General features: G+C 46.6%; 2 protein-coding genes across 4 annotated transcripts in view; both read left to right on the top strand.

The window, feature by feature from the left end:
- Ccdc12 (coiled-coil domain containing 12) overlaps positions 1-17,619 on the top strand; it is a 48,478-nt gene that overhangs the window by 10,155 nt on the left and 20,704 nt on the right. The window contains exons 2-3 of one of the 3 annotated variants that reach the window (XM_078029352.1): positions 10,917-11,028; positions 14,848-14,938. The exons of 1 other annotated variant lie outside the window; for it this stretch is intronic. In XM_078029352.1, the coding sequence (XP_077885478.1) occupies positions 14,924-14,938 (15 nt within the window). In that variant the 5' untranslated portion in view covers positions 10,917-11,028; positions 14,848-14,923. Of the gene's footprint in view, positions 1-5,907; positions 6,775-10,916; positions 11,029-14,847; positions 14,939-17,619 lie in introns of those variants that run through there. One more of the 3 variants, XM_040290167.2, reaches the window with a different exon arrangement.
- On the top strand, positions 6,781-10,910 carry LOC101957551 (cytochrome c oxidase subunit 7B2, mitochondrial). Its single transcript, XM_040290169.2, has one exon. The coding sequence runs from the start codon at positions 8,518-8,520 to the stop codon at positions 8,758-8,760; it is 243 nt and encodes an 80-aa protein (XP_040146103.1). The 5' UTR covers positions 6,781-8,517; the 3' UTR covers positions 8,761-10,910.

Here is a 17,619-nt window from a genome sequence, read left to right on the forward strand (position 1 = left end):
GTAACCTCTAGCACTGCATGTTGACTTTTCTGACCTTTGATCTGTACTCAAATGGTGTCATACAATTTGTGGTCTTATGTTCTTTCATCCATCATTATACTTGTGAGTTGTTGGGGATGGCATGCATTAGCTCATTCTTGTTACAATATTCATTCCACTCTAGGTCTTTAGACTGGAGCTGTTACGGATTATGGTGCTGTTCCCAGTCTTGTACATAAGTGTATTGATGAACACATGTACACATACCTGTTAGCTCTATGCCTGGGAGTGGAATTACTAGGTTACAGGGCATATAGAGGATAGATCCTGCCAGTTTTCCAAAATGGCAATAGCCTTTCATACTCTACCAGCAGTGTGTGAGACTTCCTCTCTAGTCCTTGGTGTGGTTGGTCTCTTTCACGTAGGCTGTGCTGGCGAGGTATAGTGGTATCCCTTTGTGGTTTAAACTTGCATTTCCTTCCTAAATAACAAAAGTTGAATATCTTTTCATGTTTGTGTGAAGTGCCTGGTCAAGTCTTTTGTCCTCCTCTTTTTTATTGGATTTGACTGACTTTTATTTTTGACCCTTGATTTCTACAAATTCTTTGAATCTTTTGTTCATTTGCATTGCAACAACTGTCTTCTGCTCTGGGTGTTGACTTTCATGTACCCCCCTCCTTTTTTTTTTTTTTTTTTTTTTTTTTTGTGGTACTGAGGATTGAACTCAGGGACACTGTACCACTGAGTTGCATCCCCCGCCCTTTTATTTTTTGAGATAGGATCTTGCTAAGTTGCCAAAACTGGCCTTGAACTTGGGATCCTCCTGCTTAAGCCTCTAGAGTCAATAGGATTATAGGCTTAGCTTAATTGCATTCTTTGATGAACAGAAGTTATTAAATGTAGTCCAATTTATTATTTTCAGCTACCTAATATATTTTGTAGCCCTTTTAAAAGAATTGTTTATACCCAGGTCATGGTGATATTTTCTCATGGTATATTCTAGAACTGTTATTATTTTACCTTTAACCTTTACATCTCTAAACTATCTAGAATATATTTACTTTTGTGTGGTATGAGGTAGGGTTGAGATTCTTTTTTTCCCTATATATAGATACCAGTGACTCAGCATTATTTATTATTTGGCATTTATTATTATTTGGCATTCATTTTTTTAGGAAGATGATCTTGTAAATGGCTGGCATGCAGTGTTTTTGATAGTGCTATTAACCTCCCCCAACACCTTGATAATAATCACAGTTATGATAATAACAGTAGTAATAGCAGCTGCTAATTTTTTTTAAATGTTACTAAGCCTCAGTTCATGCCAGCCTGAGTAGATAAGCAGCTCTTTAAAGGCAGGGACAACTTTGAAAATATTATTATTGTTATTTTGGTATTGGGGATTGAACTAAGGAGATCGATCATGGAGCCACATCCCCAGCCCTATTTTATGTTTTATTTAGAGAAGGTCTCACTGAGTTGCTTAACACCACTGGGATTATAGGTGTGCCCATTGTGCCCAGCCTGAGGATTATTTTAATAAAACATTCAGTCATGTCCAAGGTGCCACACAGAGGTGATGCAGTACTGGGTATACTGCATCCCATGATTCTGAGCCCCCTGGGCTTTGTGCACCAAAAGGAGGACTCACCTTAGACTCAAGGGAGAGCAGGAACTGCCAAGCCAGGACTTCAGGGCTGCCTTCTGGACCTGCCATTCAGACTCTGTCCATGTTGTGAACCAGCTGATCACAGATGTTCTGACTTGAAAGATGAGCTGCCTCAAACAGCTGCTTCTAGGTCAGTTGTTTCATACATGGGCAGCATGTTTAGGTGGTGGTTTTCTGTGGAACCCTGTACATGATTTGATCAGGATTTGGTTGATCTCTAGAATGGACACTGAGAACTATAATACGGAATTGAAATGCACTTCATGTAATTCATTGTTGCCAGGAGAGATGTGTTCCATGTTTTATCTTGGGCTTCTTAGGAACACCTCCCCACAACCTGCACCCACATACTTCCTACACACTTCCAACAGTACAACCCCATAGCCCCAGCCCACCTCTAATGCATGTATGTACACATGCACATACACCAGCATACTCCCCACATCCTCCTCCTTGCAGACAATGCACCCTACATCTCCTCCTGCTCCCCCAACTTCACAACATGACAGAACTCTCCCAACCGAATCACCAAAGCCCTCCCCACACAGCGCCTTCCACTCCTTTCATACTCACTTCTCATATACCCCAACACCCCACGCTACCCACAACTCACACCTACACGCCCCAACACCCCCCACCTCCATAGCTACAACCCTTCCACCCACTCCCTAAGACTAGACAGTGGTCAGAGGTCTGGGAGACTCCAGTGGAGACCGCTGTGCTTCTATCATGTGCGGCCCTCCTCCTGCAGGGCCCTACCCTTGACCCTAGAGCCCTAGCTTTTCCCCGGTTTTGTTTTGGAGAGAAGCAACAGCTTGTACTCTTGACAGAGTTCCAAGAGGAAGAACAGTTGCTGTGGTGACGACTCCCTGTGGGGAGTAAAATCTACACTCCGGGGCTGTTTTGATTCAGTGTTCTGAAGAGCTGCTCTGTCTAGAGAAAATGTGAGGGATGGGGCAAAACACTTTGGTCCTTTTAAGGTTAGCCCGCGTCCCCTCTCATTGTTTTTTTTATTTTTTATTTTTATTTTGTAGCTGGACACAATATCTTTATTTTATTTATTTTTAGTGGTGCTGAGGATTGAACCCAGGGCCTTGCCCGTGCTAGGCAAGAGCTCCACCACTGGGCCACAACCCCAGTCTCTCCGCTCCCATTGTTTTTTAGGGCAGGGCATCTGCTAGATTTCTTGCCAGGTAATTTGGATCCTAAAAAAAAAAAAAAAAGTACCTGTGTTTGCTGTGTGGGCCAGGCTTTCCTGCTCTGGGTCCAAGACACAGGCAGCCTCCTCCTACCTAAGGGAGTGAGAGTGAGCGTTCGAGTTATTCTCCCGAGGCTCTCATCTGCCAGGCATGGGGCTGTCATCACTGTTACTATTGAGTGCCACTGTGCACTGGGCTTGGGGAATGAAGTCAGTGAGGCTGGCTGGCTCTTGCCTTGAGCGAGGTGAGGCTGGCCTCTGTACCATCAGTTATAATACAATATGCTGCCCACACAGTGGAGGGATGTTGTGTCCTGGAGGGAGGACTTGCTGCAAGGTGTGGTTATGACACTTGCATGCAGTGGCTGCATGGACTGGGGGCTTCTGAACCCAGTATGGTTGCATGTATCCCACTTCTTCTCTTTGGTTGGCATGTGGATCATGTCCTCTTGTGTCCAAGGTGCCACACAGAGGTGATGCAAACTGTGACGACACTCATAGAATCTGGCCTAGTAGAGATGCAGGGAAAATAATTACGGATAGATTGAGTACAGGGCATGGAAGAGGAGGAGGGATTTTTATGCAGAGGAAGAGCAGAACAGGCAGGAGTGGAAAGGGTCTGAATTCAGGAAGATGGGCCCTAGAAGCTCCTTCCTCCTCCCTGGCCCCTGCACATAGTTCTTGCCTTGACTTGCTTGGACTTTTACTCTGTGCATGCAAGAAGATCTGCCCTCTGACTGTGGCCAGGGAGGGGTTGGGTCTTTCTCTGGATGACACTGCTGCTCTGATTGAAGGAATGAGGCATGAATGGGAGGATCTGATATATAATCCTGCAGGGGGTGGGAGGGCATCACCCTGAAGACACAGGCAGGAACCTCAGCCTCTATTGTCATGAAGGTGGTGAGCCCCTGACCAAGGACTTATTCACCTGGCCACATTGCAGAGCTGTCACAACATATATAGTCCCTTGCTTAATGCCACTTTGAAGTTGAAGAAACTGAACCTCTGAGAAACCAAACAACTCACCTGCAGTTACACAACAGGTACATGTGACTTTGCTTTATCAACCTTTCAGCTGAGCACATAGGCTTAAAAAAAAAAAAAAAAAAAAAAAAAAAGCTTTGTTTTGGTCTAGGGATGTAGCTCAGTGGTAGATTGCTCACCTAGCATGTGTGAAGCCCTGGGTTTCATCTGCAGCACTGCAAGAAGGAAAAAAAAAAGTGCTTTGTTTTCCAAAGAAGTGTGTGTAGGTGAGGATTATAAGACCTTGTTTAAGCAGTGTTTTCCCCCACAAATAAATGTGCCAGCTCTGATTCGTAGTTTAAATTTGGATTTTAATTAGGATATTATCACTTGTGGATCACACCAGAGAGGAGACAGCTGTCTTACCTTTACTTCTCAGACTGTGATACTTTGAGAAGCAGCTGATCAGAGGTTAAAATAGCTTCTGGTTTCCTAGGATCTTCAGCAGACTTTGCTATTCTGTAAAACTCTGATTTATCTGAAAATAAAGAATTTTGCTGTTCAAACTTGTGCCTCATTTTGGGGCCCAGTACATTTAATAAAAGCTCAGTTTGTATTGTAATGCAGGGAATGGAAAGATGGCCCCCAGGTCAGATGAGGGCTTTGGCTCACTTGCATCAGCAATTGGCCTTTGTGGTGGTTAGATGTGGGGAGCCTATTTGGACTGGCTTACAGAGCACTTATCATCCTGAGTCCTGGCTTCACCATTTGCAGAGTGGGTTTGGGATCTTTTCTCTTCCTGCATCTCCCAGGGTCTCTCTATGATTGGACAAACTGTAAAAGATAAGAACTTTGACCCCTACAAACTGCTGCACACGTTATTAGGCTACTACTATCACTGGCCACACGTAGCCTAGGCAGTTAGTTGCTAGCAACAGAAATCCATTTGGGTTGATTTTTGAAGAAAACAAAGCACTGTGTGTTTGTTTTTTTTAAAAAAAGAGAGCCAGTCTTGGAGGTACCTGGCTAGAAAGAAGCCCAGCATTCATGGAAAAACTGAAAAGTTACTCAGTGAGGAGACCATTACCGTCTTAAGTGCTGGGCATTGAAGCTTGCTTTTCGGCCTCTGTGCCCTGGGATCAGATTCTAATCAGCCTTTCTGCAGGTGCCTTCAGAAAGAAGCCAGCCCCCACCTCCCCCCACCATCCTGAGATGGAGCAATAATGCCAGAGTCACCTTCCTGCCGAAAGGCAGGCTGGGAAAGTGAGTGTTGGACACTTTTGGTTTTGGTAGTACAGAGTAGGCCCTTCTTCCCACAAAGCTCAATGTGGAGCCTTCCCAAGCGAAGCAGGGCTTAGTCACTGAACAGCCCACAGGAAGACTTGGGGAACCCAGACTTTAGTCCGTCTCCTGCATCACTCCAGGTGATGTGGTAAAGTGGCAGACCAGTCAACTTGAGGTCCAGAGACCTGAGGTCTTGCACTAGCTTCTCCCATTCTCTTGCTGCACACTTTACCTCTGGCCTTCTGGGTAAATGCGTTATGTGTGTTTCCCTGCAGCTCTATGTCCAGAGTCTATTCTGAACCACAGTAGCCCTCAGGCAGCTGGTCACTTCCTCCTCTGGGTTACCAGCTTGAAGAAGAGGGATGTGCTCTGAGAGGCTCTTCAACTGGGTCATGTGTTAGAGTCATGACCCTGGAATAGGCTGCCCACTGAACCTTCAGATTCCCAGATCTCACCTGGAAAGATTCTGGTTTGGTGGGCGCTGTGGTTGGATATAGTTCACCCTGCACTAGATGATATCTGAGCCTTTGCAGCGCTACCAACTGTGGGTTTTTAAATATATAAATATATATATATATATATACACACACACACACACACACACATACATACATATACGCACATCCATATATATATATTATACATATATATTCTCATTTGGTCTAAGAATGGACATGGTCACATATCTCTGGCAGTTGTGCAGAAAGCAAAACTGTGGCTGTTTATTTGAAAGCGTGATGCAGACAGGAAACCTCACTTTATGCTCATCCATCTTTTATTAGCTGTCAGCCATTTGTTAAGTCTCTTAGTTTTCTTGAACCTGGTTGAATACGATGATGATATCTGATCCACAGGTAGTTGTGGGGGTCAGAGTCCTGGTGGGCACATTGTAGCAGTGTGAACTAATTACTAGCAGTACATGATGCTGTTAAGCTGGAAGGGGCTGTCCCTCCAGAAAGATTCAGAGGCAGCTGCCCTCTGCTGTCTTTGTGGTATGAAGGTAGCTTTCCTAACCCACATCCGGCTTGTTCTTTCAGTGGCTTCAACCAATGACCTTTGCATTTTCCTTTCTGGCCCTAGCTAAATGATCTTTATAAATATATCTAGTCACATTGTTGCCACCGCCCTACCTGTCCTCCCTCTTCAACTGCTGCATCCCACTACATCTGGCTCTTGCTGGTTTCTCACTGCTTGTGGGGTAAATGTCATCTTACTCTCTCCTCTTGGATGCAGGGCTTATCTTCATCACCTGTTCCTTCCAGTGATCCCAGCACTCCCTGCCCTGCCCATTTGGCCTGGATGTTCTCTCTTCCCTACTTGGTGGCTCACTTGCTCTCCAAGTGGATACAGGCTCCACATTCCCCTGTGTTTGGACTGCCGAGGCACCTGTGGTGCTTGCTGTGTGGTGATTGTCCCTTCCCTGCCTCCCCCTTAATCTTCCTCCATCCAGCTCTCTGAGGGCAACAGATTGGTTTTAGTCACTTTTTTGTCTGCTAAATGAGAAGACCCAGAAGCAGCTAGGTAGGCACAAGGATTTAGGAGTATTTGGGCTGCAGTTTTTTTGGGGAAGAGCAGACTTGCCCTTTGGGGCTTGTTTGAAAGCCTGTAGCTTGGCAATATCAATCAACAAGATGAACTTCGTGGGATTGTGATGTCAGGTTTCCACAAGTCTGCTGTTCAGGTAAGATCTAGGGAGCTTTGACACCTGTGCATTAGGCAAGGACTAGGCATTTTAGGGTAAGCCATGGCATGATGTAGATGTTAGGAATTTGATGTGGTCCTGCAGGGCTGTGGTGTTGGCTGGTAATACCTATCCTTGTAATAAATGGTAGTCTTTATATCTCTTAACTCACCTCATTTCAAGAGTGATTCTACCCTTGTGAAAGGTTGTAGATGCGTGAGTGTGCCAGGTCGGGGCAGGGGACAGGCCAGAGCAAAGTGAGGGTTCTAGAGGGAAATAGCCGAGGCTTGAAGGATCTGCTGTACTATTTGGGTCCTGGCAACCCCGGGTTTTATGACTCTGGATGGATTACTTAATTAAACTGCTCCTCCATTTTTCTCATCTGCGAAAGCAGAAAGGCTAGTGTTGACAACAGTCATTGAATAATGTTGATTATATTCAATAATGTCAGTGTTGTTCAGTTAGTTGAATAATCACTTGCTTGGCATATTGTTAACCCTTAAGAAAAAGGATAGCTGTAGGAAATACAGTAGAACTGAAATGAATGACAGCTGGGTCCAGGTCTCCCCAGAGCTCACCTTCCAATAGGATAATAGGATATCTTCTAATTTTGTGGATCTTAGTTAGATTTTATCCCTACCACATGCCCAAGAAGTGGGTAGGGTTAATTTTGCAGGAGAGAAACAATTGTTGGAGGAGAGGGGAGAAAAGATAACTAAAGGATAAATGAACGGATGTGTGGAACTGGGGGCTTCTAATGGTCTCTGTTCCCATGCTGTTGAGCTTCACCCATTCCTGTCATACCTTCATGACTTGCATAGTCCTGAGTTAGATATAACCAAGCCTCAGTGCCTCACCCGTGCAACAAGGCTAATGATAGTTAATGCTGTCATTAAAATGATCTGACAGTGGGAGGCTCAGACAAGAGGCTCCATCCTATAAGATGAGGAATTGAGGGCTGGAGATGTGGCTCAAGTGGTGGCGCACTTGCCTGGCATGTGTGGGGCACTGGGTTCAATCCTCAGCACCACATAAAATAAAAATAAAGATGTTGTGTCCACCGAAAACTGAAAAATAAATATAAAAAAAATTTTCTCTCTCTTCTCTCTCTTTCTCTCTCTTAAGAAAAAAAAATGGGGAATTGATTTGAGTCTCCTGTCTCTCCTGGTTGTTTATTCAGTTTTGGCCCAACTGCTGTTGTGTGCCACCTACAGGGGAACAATGGTGGATAGGCCTCTTAAGACCTTTCAGTCTAGAAGGAAGACTGATGACAAATATCAGGTAAAGACAAGTGTTTGGGGTGGTTATCATTAGAAGTCATGGGAAGAACACCTTTCTGTTAAAAATGGCTAGGGAGAGTCCCAAAACCCACTGACCATCTTTCAGCTGTCCTGGAGGTTTGTGATGGGTTTACAAATTAATTACCAATTCTGTGGCTTCCCTGCAGAATCCTCACAGATGTGCTATCTCTTCTTCCAGCCTGGGGCCTCTTATCACTCATTCCTGAGGGAGTCATTCTTAATTTGAGTATCATTTAAAAAAAAAAAAAAAAAACAAGTATTGTTAAAAACAGACAAACCAGAGTTGCAGGTCCACCATCTTTTTTTGCCCTCTTTTACACTGTTGTAAGCTGAATCTAGAACATTCTGAGGAGAGCATCTGGGCTTCAGTGTCATTGTCAGGTCTCTTTGCAACTAATTTAAGACCAGTAACTGCAACCAACTGCAATCCTGACATACCCTCATGATGTTTCCCTTGGCCAGATATGCACTCAGTAGTCTCAAGATTCAGAGAATTCAGCAAATTATGGCAAGACAGAGCCACATAAAACACTCACCAGATTTTCGTGACAAACATGGCATTACAGTGCTAGCTAGTGGAACCACTTTCTGCCTTGTTGCATGGGTGTTTTTAACTACACAGATGGAGATAGAATGGAATCCATCTCCTGTTGGCAGAATTACCCTACCTAAAAGAGTGGAATGATCAGTAACCATCACCATTATTATAATTCAGAATTGTTTCAAAACCAATTGTCTTGTGAGCACTCTGTCACTCATTAAAATGTATGTACTTGAAAAAATACAATTCTCTTGAAATCTTAAAAAAGTATTGTTGACAAATAATAAAATTGTATCTATGGAGTATAGTGTGATATTTTGATATCACATTATATGCATTATAGAAAGATTAAATCAAAGCTGGGTGTGATGGGCATGCCTGTAATCCCAGCAGCTTGGGAGGCCAAGGCAGGAGGATCACAAGTTTGAGGCCAGCCTTGGCAATGTAGCAAGACCCCTGTCTCAAAATAAAAAAGGGCTGGGATGTAACTCAGTGGTCAGGCACCCTTGGTCAGTTACCAGTAACAACAACAAAACACCATTGTCAAGCTAATTAATATATCAATCACCTCTGGCATACCGTTTTTTGATGATGCAAATGTTTAAAAATGCTTTTTTGGCAGTTTTGAAATCTATAATATATTATTAGTTACTGCACAGTTCTCACTTTTGTGTGTTTGGAACTTTATGCCCTTTGGTCAGCATCTTCCCTTTCCCTGATCATTTTCCCCTTCTTCTGGTAACCGCCAGTTTCTATGAGTTTAATGCTTTTCAATTTCACATATAAGTGAGGTTATGCATTGTTTCTTTCTGTGCCAGGTTTATTTCATTTTGCATAATGTCCTGCGTGTTCATCCATGTTGTTTTAAGTGACAGAATTTCCTCCTTTTTCAAGGCCAATAACAGTCTATTGTGCATGTGTGCACATGTATGTGAATACACATGCCACATTTTCTTCAATCATTCATCCAAGTTTGGACACTGAGGCTGTTTTTGTTTAAGCCTCATTTTTTAAAGATTAATAGTGAACCATCTGTAGAAACTTGGCCCCACAGGAAAGCACTATCCGAAAAGGATAATGCATTCCATTCATATGAATGTTACCACATTTAAGCAGTGGCAAGTGTAGATCAGCTTCTTTTCTGGTTGGTCTAACAGTAAATGATACTTCCATATTCCAGCATGGATCAGGACCCAGGCACCTGGGTACTTCTAAACCTGTTGTGGCTCCTGGAGTGTGTGGCAGCAAGGAACAGTTGGCTGTTTGCTTTCTTGGGCTTTTTTGAGTCGAGGCTGGGAGTGTAATAGACAAATTCTGGTTTCCTGGGAGGGATGCATCAAGAACCAGGGTTTGAGTCAGGCCCCTTACTGTTTAACAACTGGACTTGGAACATCCCAGAATGCCAATAGTCTGTTTCCCACTGTGGGCATCAGGTATGGTCTTGCACCAGATGGGGACCTAGACTGCCTTATTTTAATATCAAACACCCCTATTGAAGTTGTACCAACTCCACCTCAAGGGGGGAGGAGGCAGCTTGAGAGGCAGGACCCCATCACAGGTAAGCATGGCATCATGATTTACCTGCCCCTGCTGTTCCAGGCCTGCTGCCTGGGCTTCCTCCATACCACAGTGCTTCCTCCAGGGAGTCTGGGGCGGGGGAGTTTGGAGCATCTTGGAGCAACTGGGCACCCAGAGGAACTGGCCTAGTCTAGCTGCATGTGAAGAAAAGGAGCGAGACTGGTTTTTGCTCAGCTCTCTGCATGACCTTCCACAGGGTTATTTCTTGTTGGAACTGGTGGGGGTGAAGCCCTAGGCAGTGGGAGGGGCCTTGAGCTAGGAGTTCCCTATGCTGCCCTTCCACATCCACCTTGTGTCCCCATTCCCATTCACCCTTGAAGAGGCAGGGCAGGTGACTTTGGAAATCCTTCCCCAGCCACCTTAAAAGCCACCACCCTTCCTGAGTGCTTTTTTGGGGGAGGAAGGTACTGGGGATTGGACTCAGAGGCACTCAACCACTGAGCCATATCCCCAGCCCTATTTTGTATTTTATTTAGAGACAGGATCTCACTGAGTTGCTTAGTGCCTCACTGTTGCCGAGGCTGTTTTGAATTCGTGATCCTCCTGTCTCAGCCTCCCTAGCTGCTGGGATTCACCATGCTTTTTTTTTTTTTTTTTTTTTAATATGTGGTGCTGAGAATCTAACCCAGTGCCTCACACATGCTAGGCAAGTGCTCTACCACTGAGCTACCTACAATCCCAGCTCTCCTAAGTGATTTTGATACTGTTCCTTTCCCCTTTAGATCACCATCCACCCTTGAGAATCTGAAAAGCTCTAGATTCTTACTCTAGAAAACTGCACCTTCTTGCACCTGAACTGTGTCTAACCATGGAGTGAGTCATCCAGGCATCCAGGTGAGGGGATCTTTACCCTGCTATGAACAGAGTGAGGAGCACTACAGCTCAGTGGGATCACAGCCTGCCCAGGGGAATCATAGCCTCCCACCACCACTTGGTGCTCGTGCTGATTTGTTCTTTCTATCCTTAGTAATCCGTGTTACAGTACCTAGCACGACGGGGACCAGTCAATATTTGTGGGCTAATTAAACAAAAAAAATCTTCTGGCAGAGTTATCAGCTGCCACCTCCATGGAGCACTTATGGCTGGTTTCCCAGTTGTATTTGTGGCAATAATAGGACTAGACTTGGCCTGGGGCCAGCTCCCCACACCTCTGACTTGCAGCTGTGTGATGGGCCAGTGCCCTGGCCTTAAGATGGGGTCTGGACGATGGGACCAATTGTGCCTCTCATTTACAAAGGGGGGGCCCTCTTTTCTACTGCCAAGGATGTCTTGACAGGCCCTGGCAACTCTAGTCTGCCTCAAAGCTGCCACACCCTTTCTCTTTGTCCACTTTGCACTGCCACCTGTTTTGTCAAAGGCCTTGCCTTCTCCCAGTGAGTCACTGGCAGGACCCAAGTTGCTGACTCCTCCCTGTCTCCCCACAGCCTTGTTCTTTCCACTGCCTGACCTGGTTCCGCTCTTATCTCCAGCTTCCTCACTGCCCTTTGTTCTTCCTGTGCTCTAGGGCATGGCTGCAGCCATAGGAGAGCTGTGGCTTTTAGCTGGCTCTAGATTCTTGGGTAATGGTCTGCAGCTTCCCCTGCCACACTTTCTGAGCCTGGCTCTTGGCAGTGCTCTGAACAAGGAGTCAGTGACCTGTCTCCCCCCCTCACATCGTCTAACACTTCTGGTATCTTGGTGACGCAGGTGTTAAGAAGCAGCTCTGTCTGCCTACAGGATTGTCTGTCACGAGCGACATGTCGTCTGGGCCCACGGCCCTGCTGCCTTTCTGTGGCCCTTTTCTGTCTGCCCCAACCTGATTCTCCCTGCCCCTCAGACACTGCTACCTGCAGGCTCTTCTCCTTCATCCCTCAACATTTCCTCCTGTAATAACGCTATGATGTCACTGTGATTGCTCTTATTTGCATAGATGTAGAAACCAAGGCCAGCCAGGTGGTACAGCCTGCCCAAGGCCACACAGCCAGGATGGAATGGAGCCAGGACTTTCCCTAGGCACATGCACTCTACCACATTGTACCAGTGAAGGTACAATTCCTGATGGTCTGGGTCAGGACTGTGGATACAGATGGGTTAGATTAGTGCCTGCCCCCAAGGATCTTATGGTCTGGTCAGTACACAGTGGACACTCAGCAAGTTGAATTCAGGGAACCCAGAGTGAGGAGCAGTATAGCCCAATGGGATCACACCTGCCCAGCAGAATCAAAGCCTCGCTCTCCTATTTCTGGCCATTAAGAAGCTTTTAGTTTCTGGTCCCAGGTGTGGTACGTTCAGCCTAGGGCTTATCATTCCATCTTCAGTGAGTCAGTCTCCTGGTAGCTGCCCTACCCACTGAGTACTCTTGGAACACAGCTCCCAGTGCTGCCACCCAGACAGGAAATCCCTCCACCCCAGCATAGGGCTGCCCTGATCCTGAGAATGGCAACAGAGTGAAAATATAGGACCTGCCAAGTTGCCCCAGCATTGCCAGTCCCTTCCTGCCCCATCCTTTGGCACTGGATACCCATCTTGATTTCTCCTCACCCTAAGCTCAAATTAGACTTGGAAAGGCTCAAACTTTGACCTTTTCTTAGGAGACTAGAGCTTGAGGTCTTGTGTTCTCTTGACTGTTGTGCAGAGGGTTGATTCCCATGGAAGTGACAGCAGGCCTGTGCAATGAGGCATGTCCATCTGGGCATTGCAAAGTGTTCCCAGTTGGGTATCTAGCTGCTTCGGGAATGGGCTAAAGGTTGGAGGAGGTTAGATCTGCTGTTGGAATGTCTCTCTCGTAACTCTTTGCTGCCTCTCTTATCCCTTTCTAGAAAGGAGAGAGTCCCAGGCAACAACTAAAAGCTAAGTCTTTGGGAATTGTACCAGTGAAGGAGGGACTTACCCTCGTCCTCTCAACTCAGGCCCTTCAGCTTTGGCATAACTGCCCTGAGCATAGTTCCCAGCCCTCACTTAAACCCTCTCCACCCTCCACACACCCACAAACAGTGGCAGATTGGGGCAAGTCCAGGCAGGAGTGGAAATCCTGCTTCATCCTGGTCTTTCTCCTCCTGTGAATCAGTGCCACTCAGCAGGTAGACTGCCTGAGTGACCTTTCAGAGTTGCCTACTTGCTAGACTCTGCCCCCTGCAGCACTAGAGGAAAGCCCCGGAAAGGATTTGGGGCTCTTCTGACCCAGGCCAGTCCTGGCTGGGCCAGCCACGTGGGTCTGCTCTGCAGACCATGACCATGCCCTTGCTCTGCTCTTGTGTCTTTGCCAGGTAGTTACCACTCTCAGGAAAGTTCTCTTTTCTTTAGCCACCTGGTAACCACATCTAGAATTGTTTTAAGGGTCACCTTTTTCCCTGATAACACCTATCCTGTGTCACCACCCCATAAAGCTTTCCTCACCACTCATGGCACAGATGGTTTTTTTGTTTGGTTTTTGGTTTTGTGTGTGGTACTGGGGATTAAATGCAGCTGTGCCCTACCACTGCTGCATCCCCAACCCTGTTTTATTCTCTTGAGTTGCCCAGGCTAGCAACTTGTACTCCTCCTGCCTCAGCCTCTTGAGTTGCTGGGATTACAGGTGTGCACTACCATACCAGTTCAGAGTTACATTTTCTAAATCTGCTTCTTTGACTACTCAGGAGATCCTTGAGGGCCTGAGTCTAGGGAAGAGATGCCTTAGTGTTAATCTGGGGGAAGTGACAGCAGGAGACAACATAGTAACCTCCCTTTTCCCTCCCTCCCTCCCTCTCCTGCATATCTGTCTGGTTGATGATCAAGCTTTTGATAGTGGCCCTCCATTCAGGCAGCAATGTGGATTTATGCTGCCCCTCACTTCTGTACCATCCTGGGACAGGGGTACTAGTTAGGGCTCCATCCAGAAAGAGGAGAATGAGGAGCAAACCCACAGCTAAAATATCAAGTCTGAAGAGTTAAGGTGTCCCAAGATGATTGAAGCTCTAGTAGCTGTTCGATAAAGAAAACAAAGGGCTGGGGTTGTGGCTCAGTAGTAGAGTGCTTGCCTAGCATGCTTGAGGCACTGAGTTCGATCCTCAGCACCACATAAATATATAAATGGAACTTGAGAAGTAATTCAAGTATTAAAAAAAAAAAAAGAAAACAACACAAATTATCACCATCAGTGGACATTACCACAGTTCTATGGAAAGGGTAGTAAGGGAATAATGTAAATCAATTTATGCCAGCAAATTCAGTAGGTAAAATACATATTCCTTGAAAGACACAAATTAATGCTGACTCAATAAGAAACAGAAAATCTGTATAGTCCTATATCTAAAATCTTCTCACAGAGAAAACTTTTAAGGCCAAGATAGCATCACTAAAGTCTTATTGAACTTTTTTTTTTTTTTTTGGTACCAGGGATTGAACTCAGGGGCATTCAACCACTGAGCCACATCCCCAGTCCTATTTGTGGCTTTGAACTCACAATCCTCCTGCTTGAGCTGCTGGGATTACAGGTGTATGCCATACTGCCTGGCTTATTGAATGAATATTTAAGGAGAAATAAATACCAGTCCCACACAACTCTAAATTTATTATTTTATTTTGACACTGGGGATTAAACCGAGGGCCTTAAGCATGCCAAGCATGCACTGTGCCACTGAGCTACATCCCCAGCTCAACAACTCCATTATTGGTATTTATTTATTTATTTTTAAGGAGCGGGGTCTTGCTATGTTGCCCAGGCTGACCTGGAATTCCTGGCTCAAGCGATTCTCCTGCCTTAGCCTCCTGAATGCTGGGACTATGGGTATGTGCCACTTTGACTGGTTCAACTCTAATTTACTTTTAAAAGTTTTGTCCTTGGTAAAAGGATGTCCGATGTTAGGAAACAGGTTCTGTTTGAGGTGGGGATATTTGTGAGACCTCCTGAAGTCCTGCTGCAGAGGTTCCTTTTTCCTGCAAGCTCTGGGGAAGTTGAGGAAAGGATGTGAGGTCAGATGTGGAATCAGCAAACAGACTGGGGAAGGCCCCATCTAGGCCATGGCTCTCCTGCCCTCTGGCCATCAGCCTTCCTGAGAGTTTGAGTCTTTGGAGTTGCTGGAGAGAATAGTTGAGTTGGCACTGAGTTAATGGGAGTTGTCTAGTCCAGGCTTTGGACTGGGTCTTGAGATGCCCCAGGAGATGGCCTGCACTGAGATGGACCTGGGAAAGGGCATTAAGGTCTGAAAATGTGAATAGGAATGGCCACTGGCTTGTGTCCTGGGCCTAGGGTCAGGGCCCAGAAGAGTGAGAGGGCCCTTTACTCAGGAATCTCAGAGGGCTACCTCTAGGAGGCTGCCTTTGAGCTGATCTCTAAGACTGACGAGTGAACTTTCTTTGGAGTTATGATAGTGGCATGTCAGGTTTTGAGATAAAAGGTTGGGTGTCAACGTGTTCTGGATAGCAACCAGAATGAACAGAGTATGGGACAGGTGGAGGGACCTTGGAAACTACCTCTTGGGGCCAGGCCAAGGGGAGTGGCTGTTGTCCAGCGGGTGTGGAGAGCCAGCAAGAGCTTTGAGCTGAGGCAGTGTGACCTGATCAGTTCTGGTGATGTGCATGGAGCAGGCAGAAAAGACTTAGGGGGAAGTACAGGAGGCAGCTGCATTCTCCAGAGGAAAGGGCCGGGAGGCTAGGGTGGAGGGGAGTGGCTAGAGGCTTGGTTGTTGTGAAGACCTGAGGAGGCTGGGAGGAGAGGGGGAAGAAATAAAGAATGGAGATTGGGAAGGAGGGAGAAAAATGGAGAGGTTTGGGAAGGGTGTGTGGAGGGAGAGGTTAGGCACTGAGTCTGATTTAAGGACCTTGGGATGGGTGTGGTGTCTCTAGATCCCTGGGACATGGGGTACCTAAGGTTCTGCCTGCTCTTCTGCTGACTGTCTTAGGGCCTCGACCTGGACTTGCACTGGTTGTGGCTGGGTCTGCATTCTCATGGCCAGATCTAAACCACAAGAGGAGCACAGGAAAGGCAGCTGAGGTCAGAACCATTTTTAGAAACTCTATGTCACTCTTGATAGGCAAGAACACAGGGCCAGGACCAGGAGGACCTTTAGCCGGACCTACAGCAACCAAAGATAGATTCTGTGACCTTGGACAAATCTTTTTTTTTTTCTTTGCCTGACAGCCATTTCGTGGGTTTCCCCCATGGTTTGAATTGAAGAGCTGGAGCAGGTGATCCTGTGAGTCCTCTAGTTCTGAGCTCTTTGAGGCTTTAGACTGGGGTGGGCATTGGGGCTGGTGTGCATCTCCTCCCAGCTTCCCAGATAAAGGTGAGGGGGACACTATGCCTCATGGCCCAGGCCAGGATCGCCCCAAAGTGATTTTCCATCTTGTGAATGCTCATTATCCTAGCTGAGAATCACCATTTAACAGGAAGGCTGCAGTACCTCCTCCACCTCATCCCCCATATTCGTGGCCTATTCCCTGCTCTTGCCATGATGTGTCTTTCTCTGCCTCAATCCCCTGTTCTGATCAGCATCCCAGGCAGGGGTCTTCCTTAACCTCATTGTACTGTCTGCAGAGCAGTGCTGCTTCCTACCCGCCAGCAAGCTGGGTGATGTTTTAAAATGTCATTTACATACTTGGATGTTTTCTCATTTATTGTGAATACCCTGGCCTTTGCCAAGGCACTTGAGTGTCCCTGGGACTCCATAAGCCATGGCAGCAGTTTGACTGTTTGACCTTGCCCAGGGTGGGAAGGGCATGGTATTGGTGGAGTACTCCTCCCAGAGGATGATCCTCCTCAGCTTTCTCCCTGTTCTGCCAGGTACACAGAGCTTTTAAAGAAGCCTTTCTCTGGAGTTGGGGACCTTGCTCACCTATCCGCTGTGGCGGAGCGGAGTCCTTTCTGCTGTTCTGTCCCTAACTTACTTGCCAAGGGCAGGTGTCATTCTTTCCCCTGAGACAGTGCCTCTAGCCTTCAGGGAGTCCTCGGGCTGGCAGTGGGGGAACTTTTGTTTGAATGTCCAGGCTCTCAGCTTGCTTCCTTTGGGAGCCTTTACTCAGTGAGGGGCTCATGTGTCAGCTGGGCCTCTGTGGAAGCCCCATCCAGGACCTGGCAGTCTGCGAGTCACTTGGAGAACACTAACTTGTTTCCCTGTTACATTTGTGCTCCACTCTTCTCCTCTCAGGCCATCCCCAGGTTCTGCCTGTCCCCCAGCCTGGCAGATGTCAGCAGACCCTTCCTGGTCCCTTCTCTCTCCCTTAGAATACTGGCCAGAGCTCTCTGTGATCAGCCCCACCTGCCTTGACAACCTTACACTTTCACCTTCCCCTCTGCTACCGCAGCAGTGCTCACTCTGCCTTTGCTCAAGGTGTGCTCCCCACTGGGAATGTCCCTCCTGCTCCTCCCTCCCCATCCTGTGACACCCAGATCTTGGCATCCCTCCAGAGACAGTCCTTCACTCATCCCTTGAGAACTGTGTTAACCTCTCACATGGCTGCTGTCAGTTG

The sequence above is a fragment of the Ictidomys tridecemlineatus genome, chromosome 2 (genome assembly GCF_052094955.1).
Source record: "Ictidomys tridecemlineatus isolate mIctTri1 chromosome 2, mIctTri1.hap1, whole genome shotgun sequence".
Classification (NCBI taxonomy): domain Eukaryota; kingdom Metazoa; phylum Chordata; class Mammalia; order Rodentia; family Sciuridae; genus Ictidomys; species Ictidomys tridecemlineatus.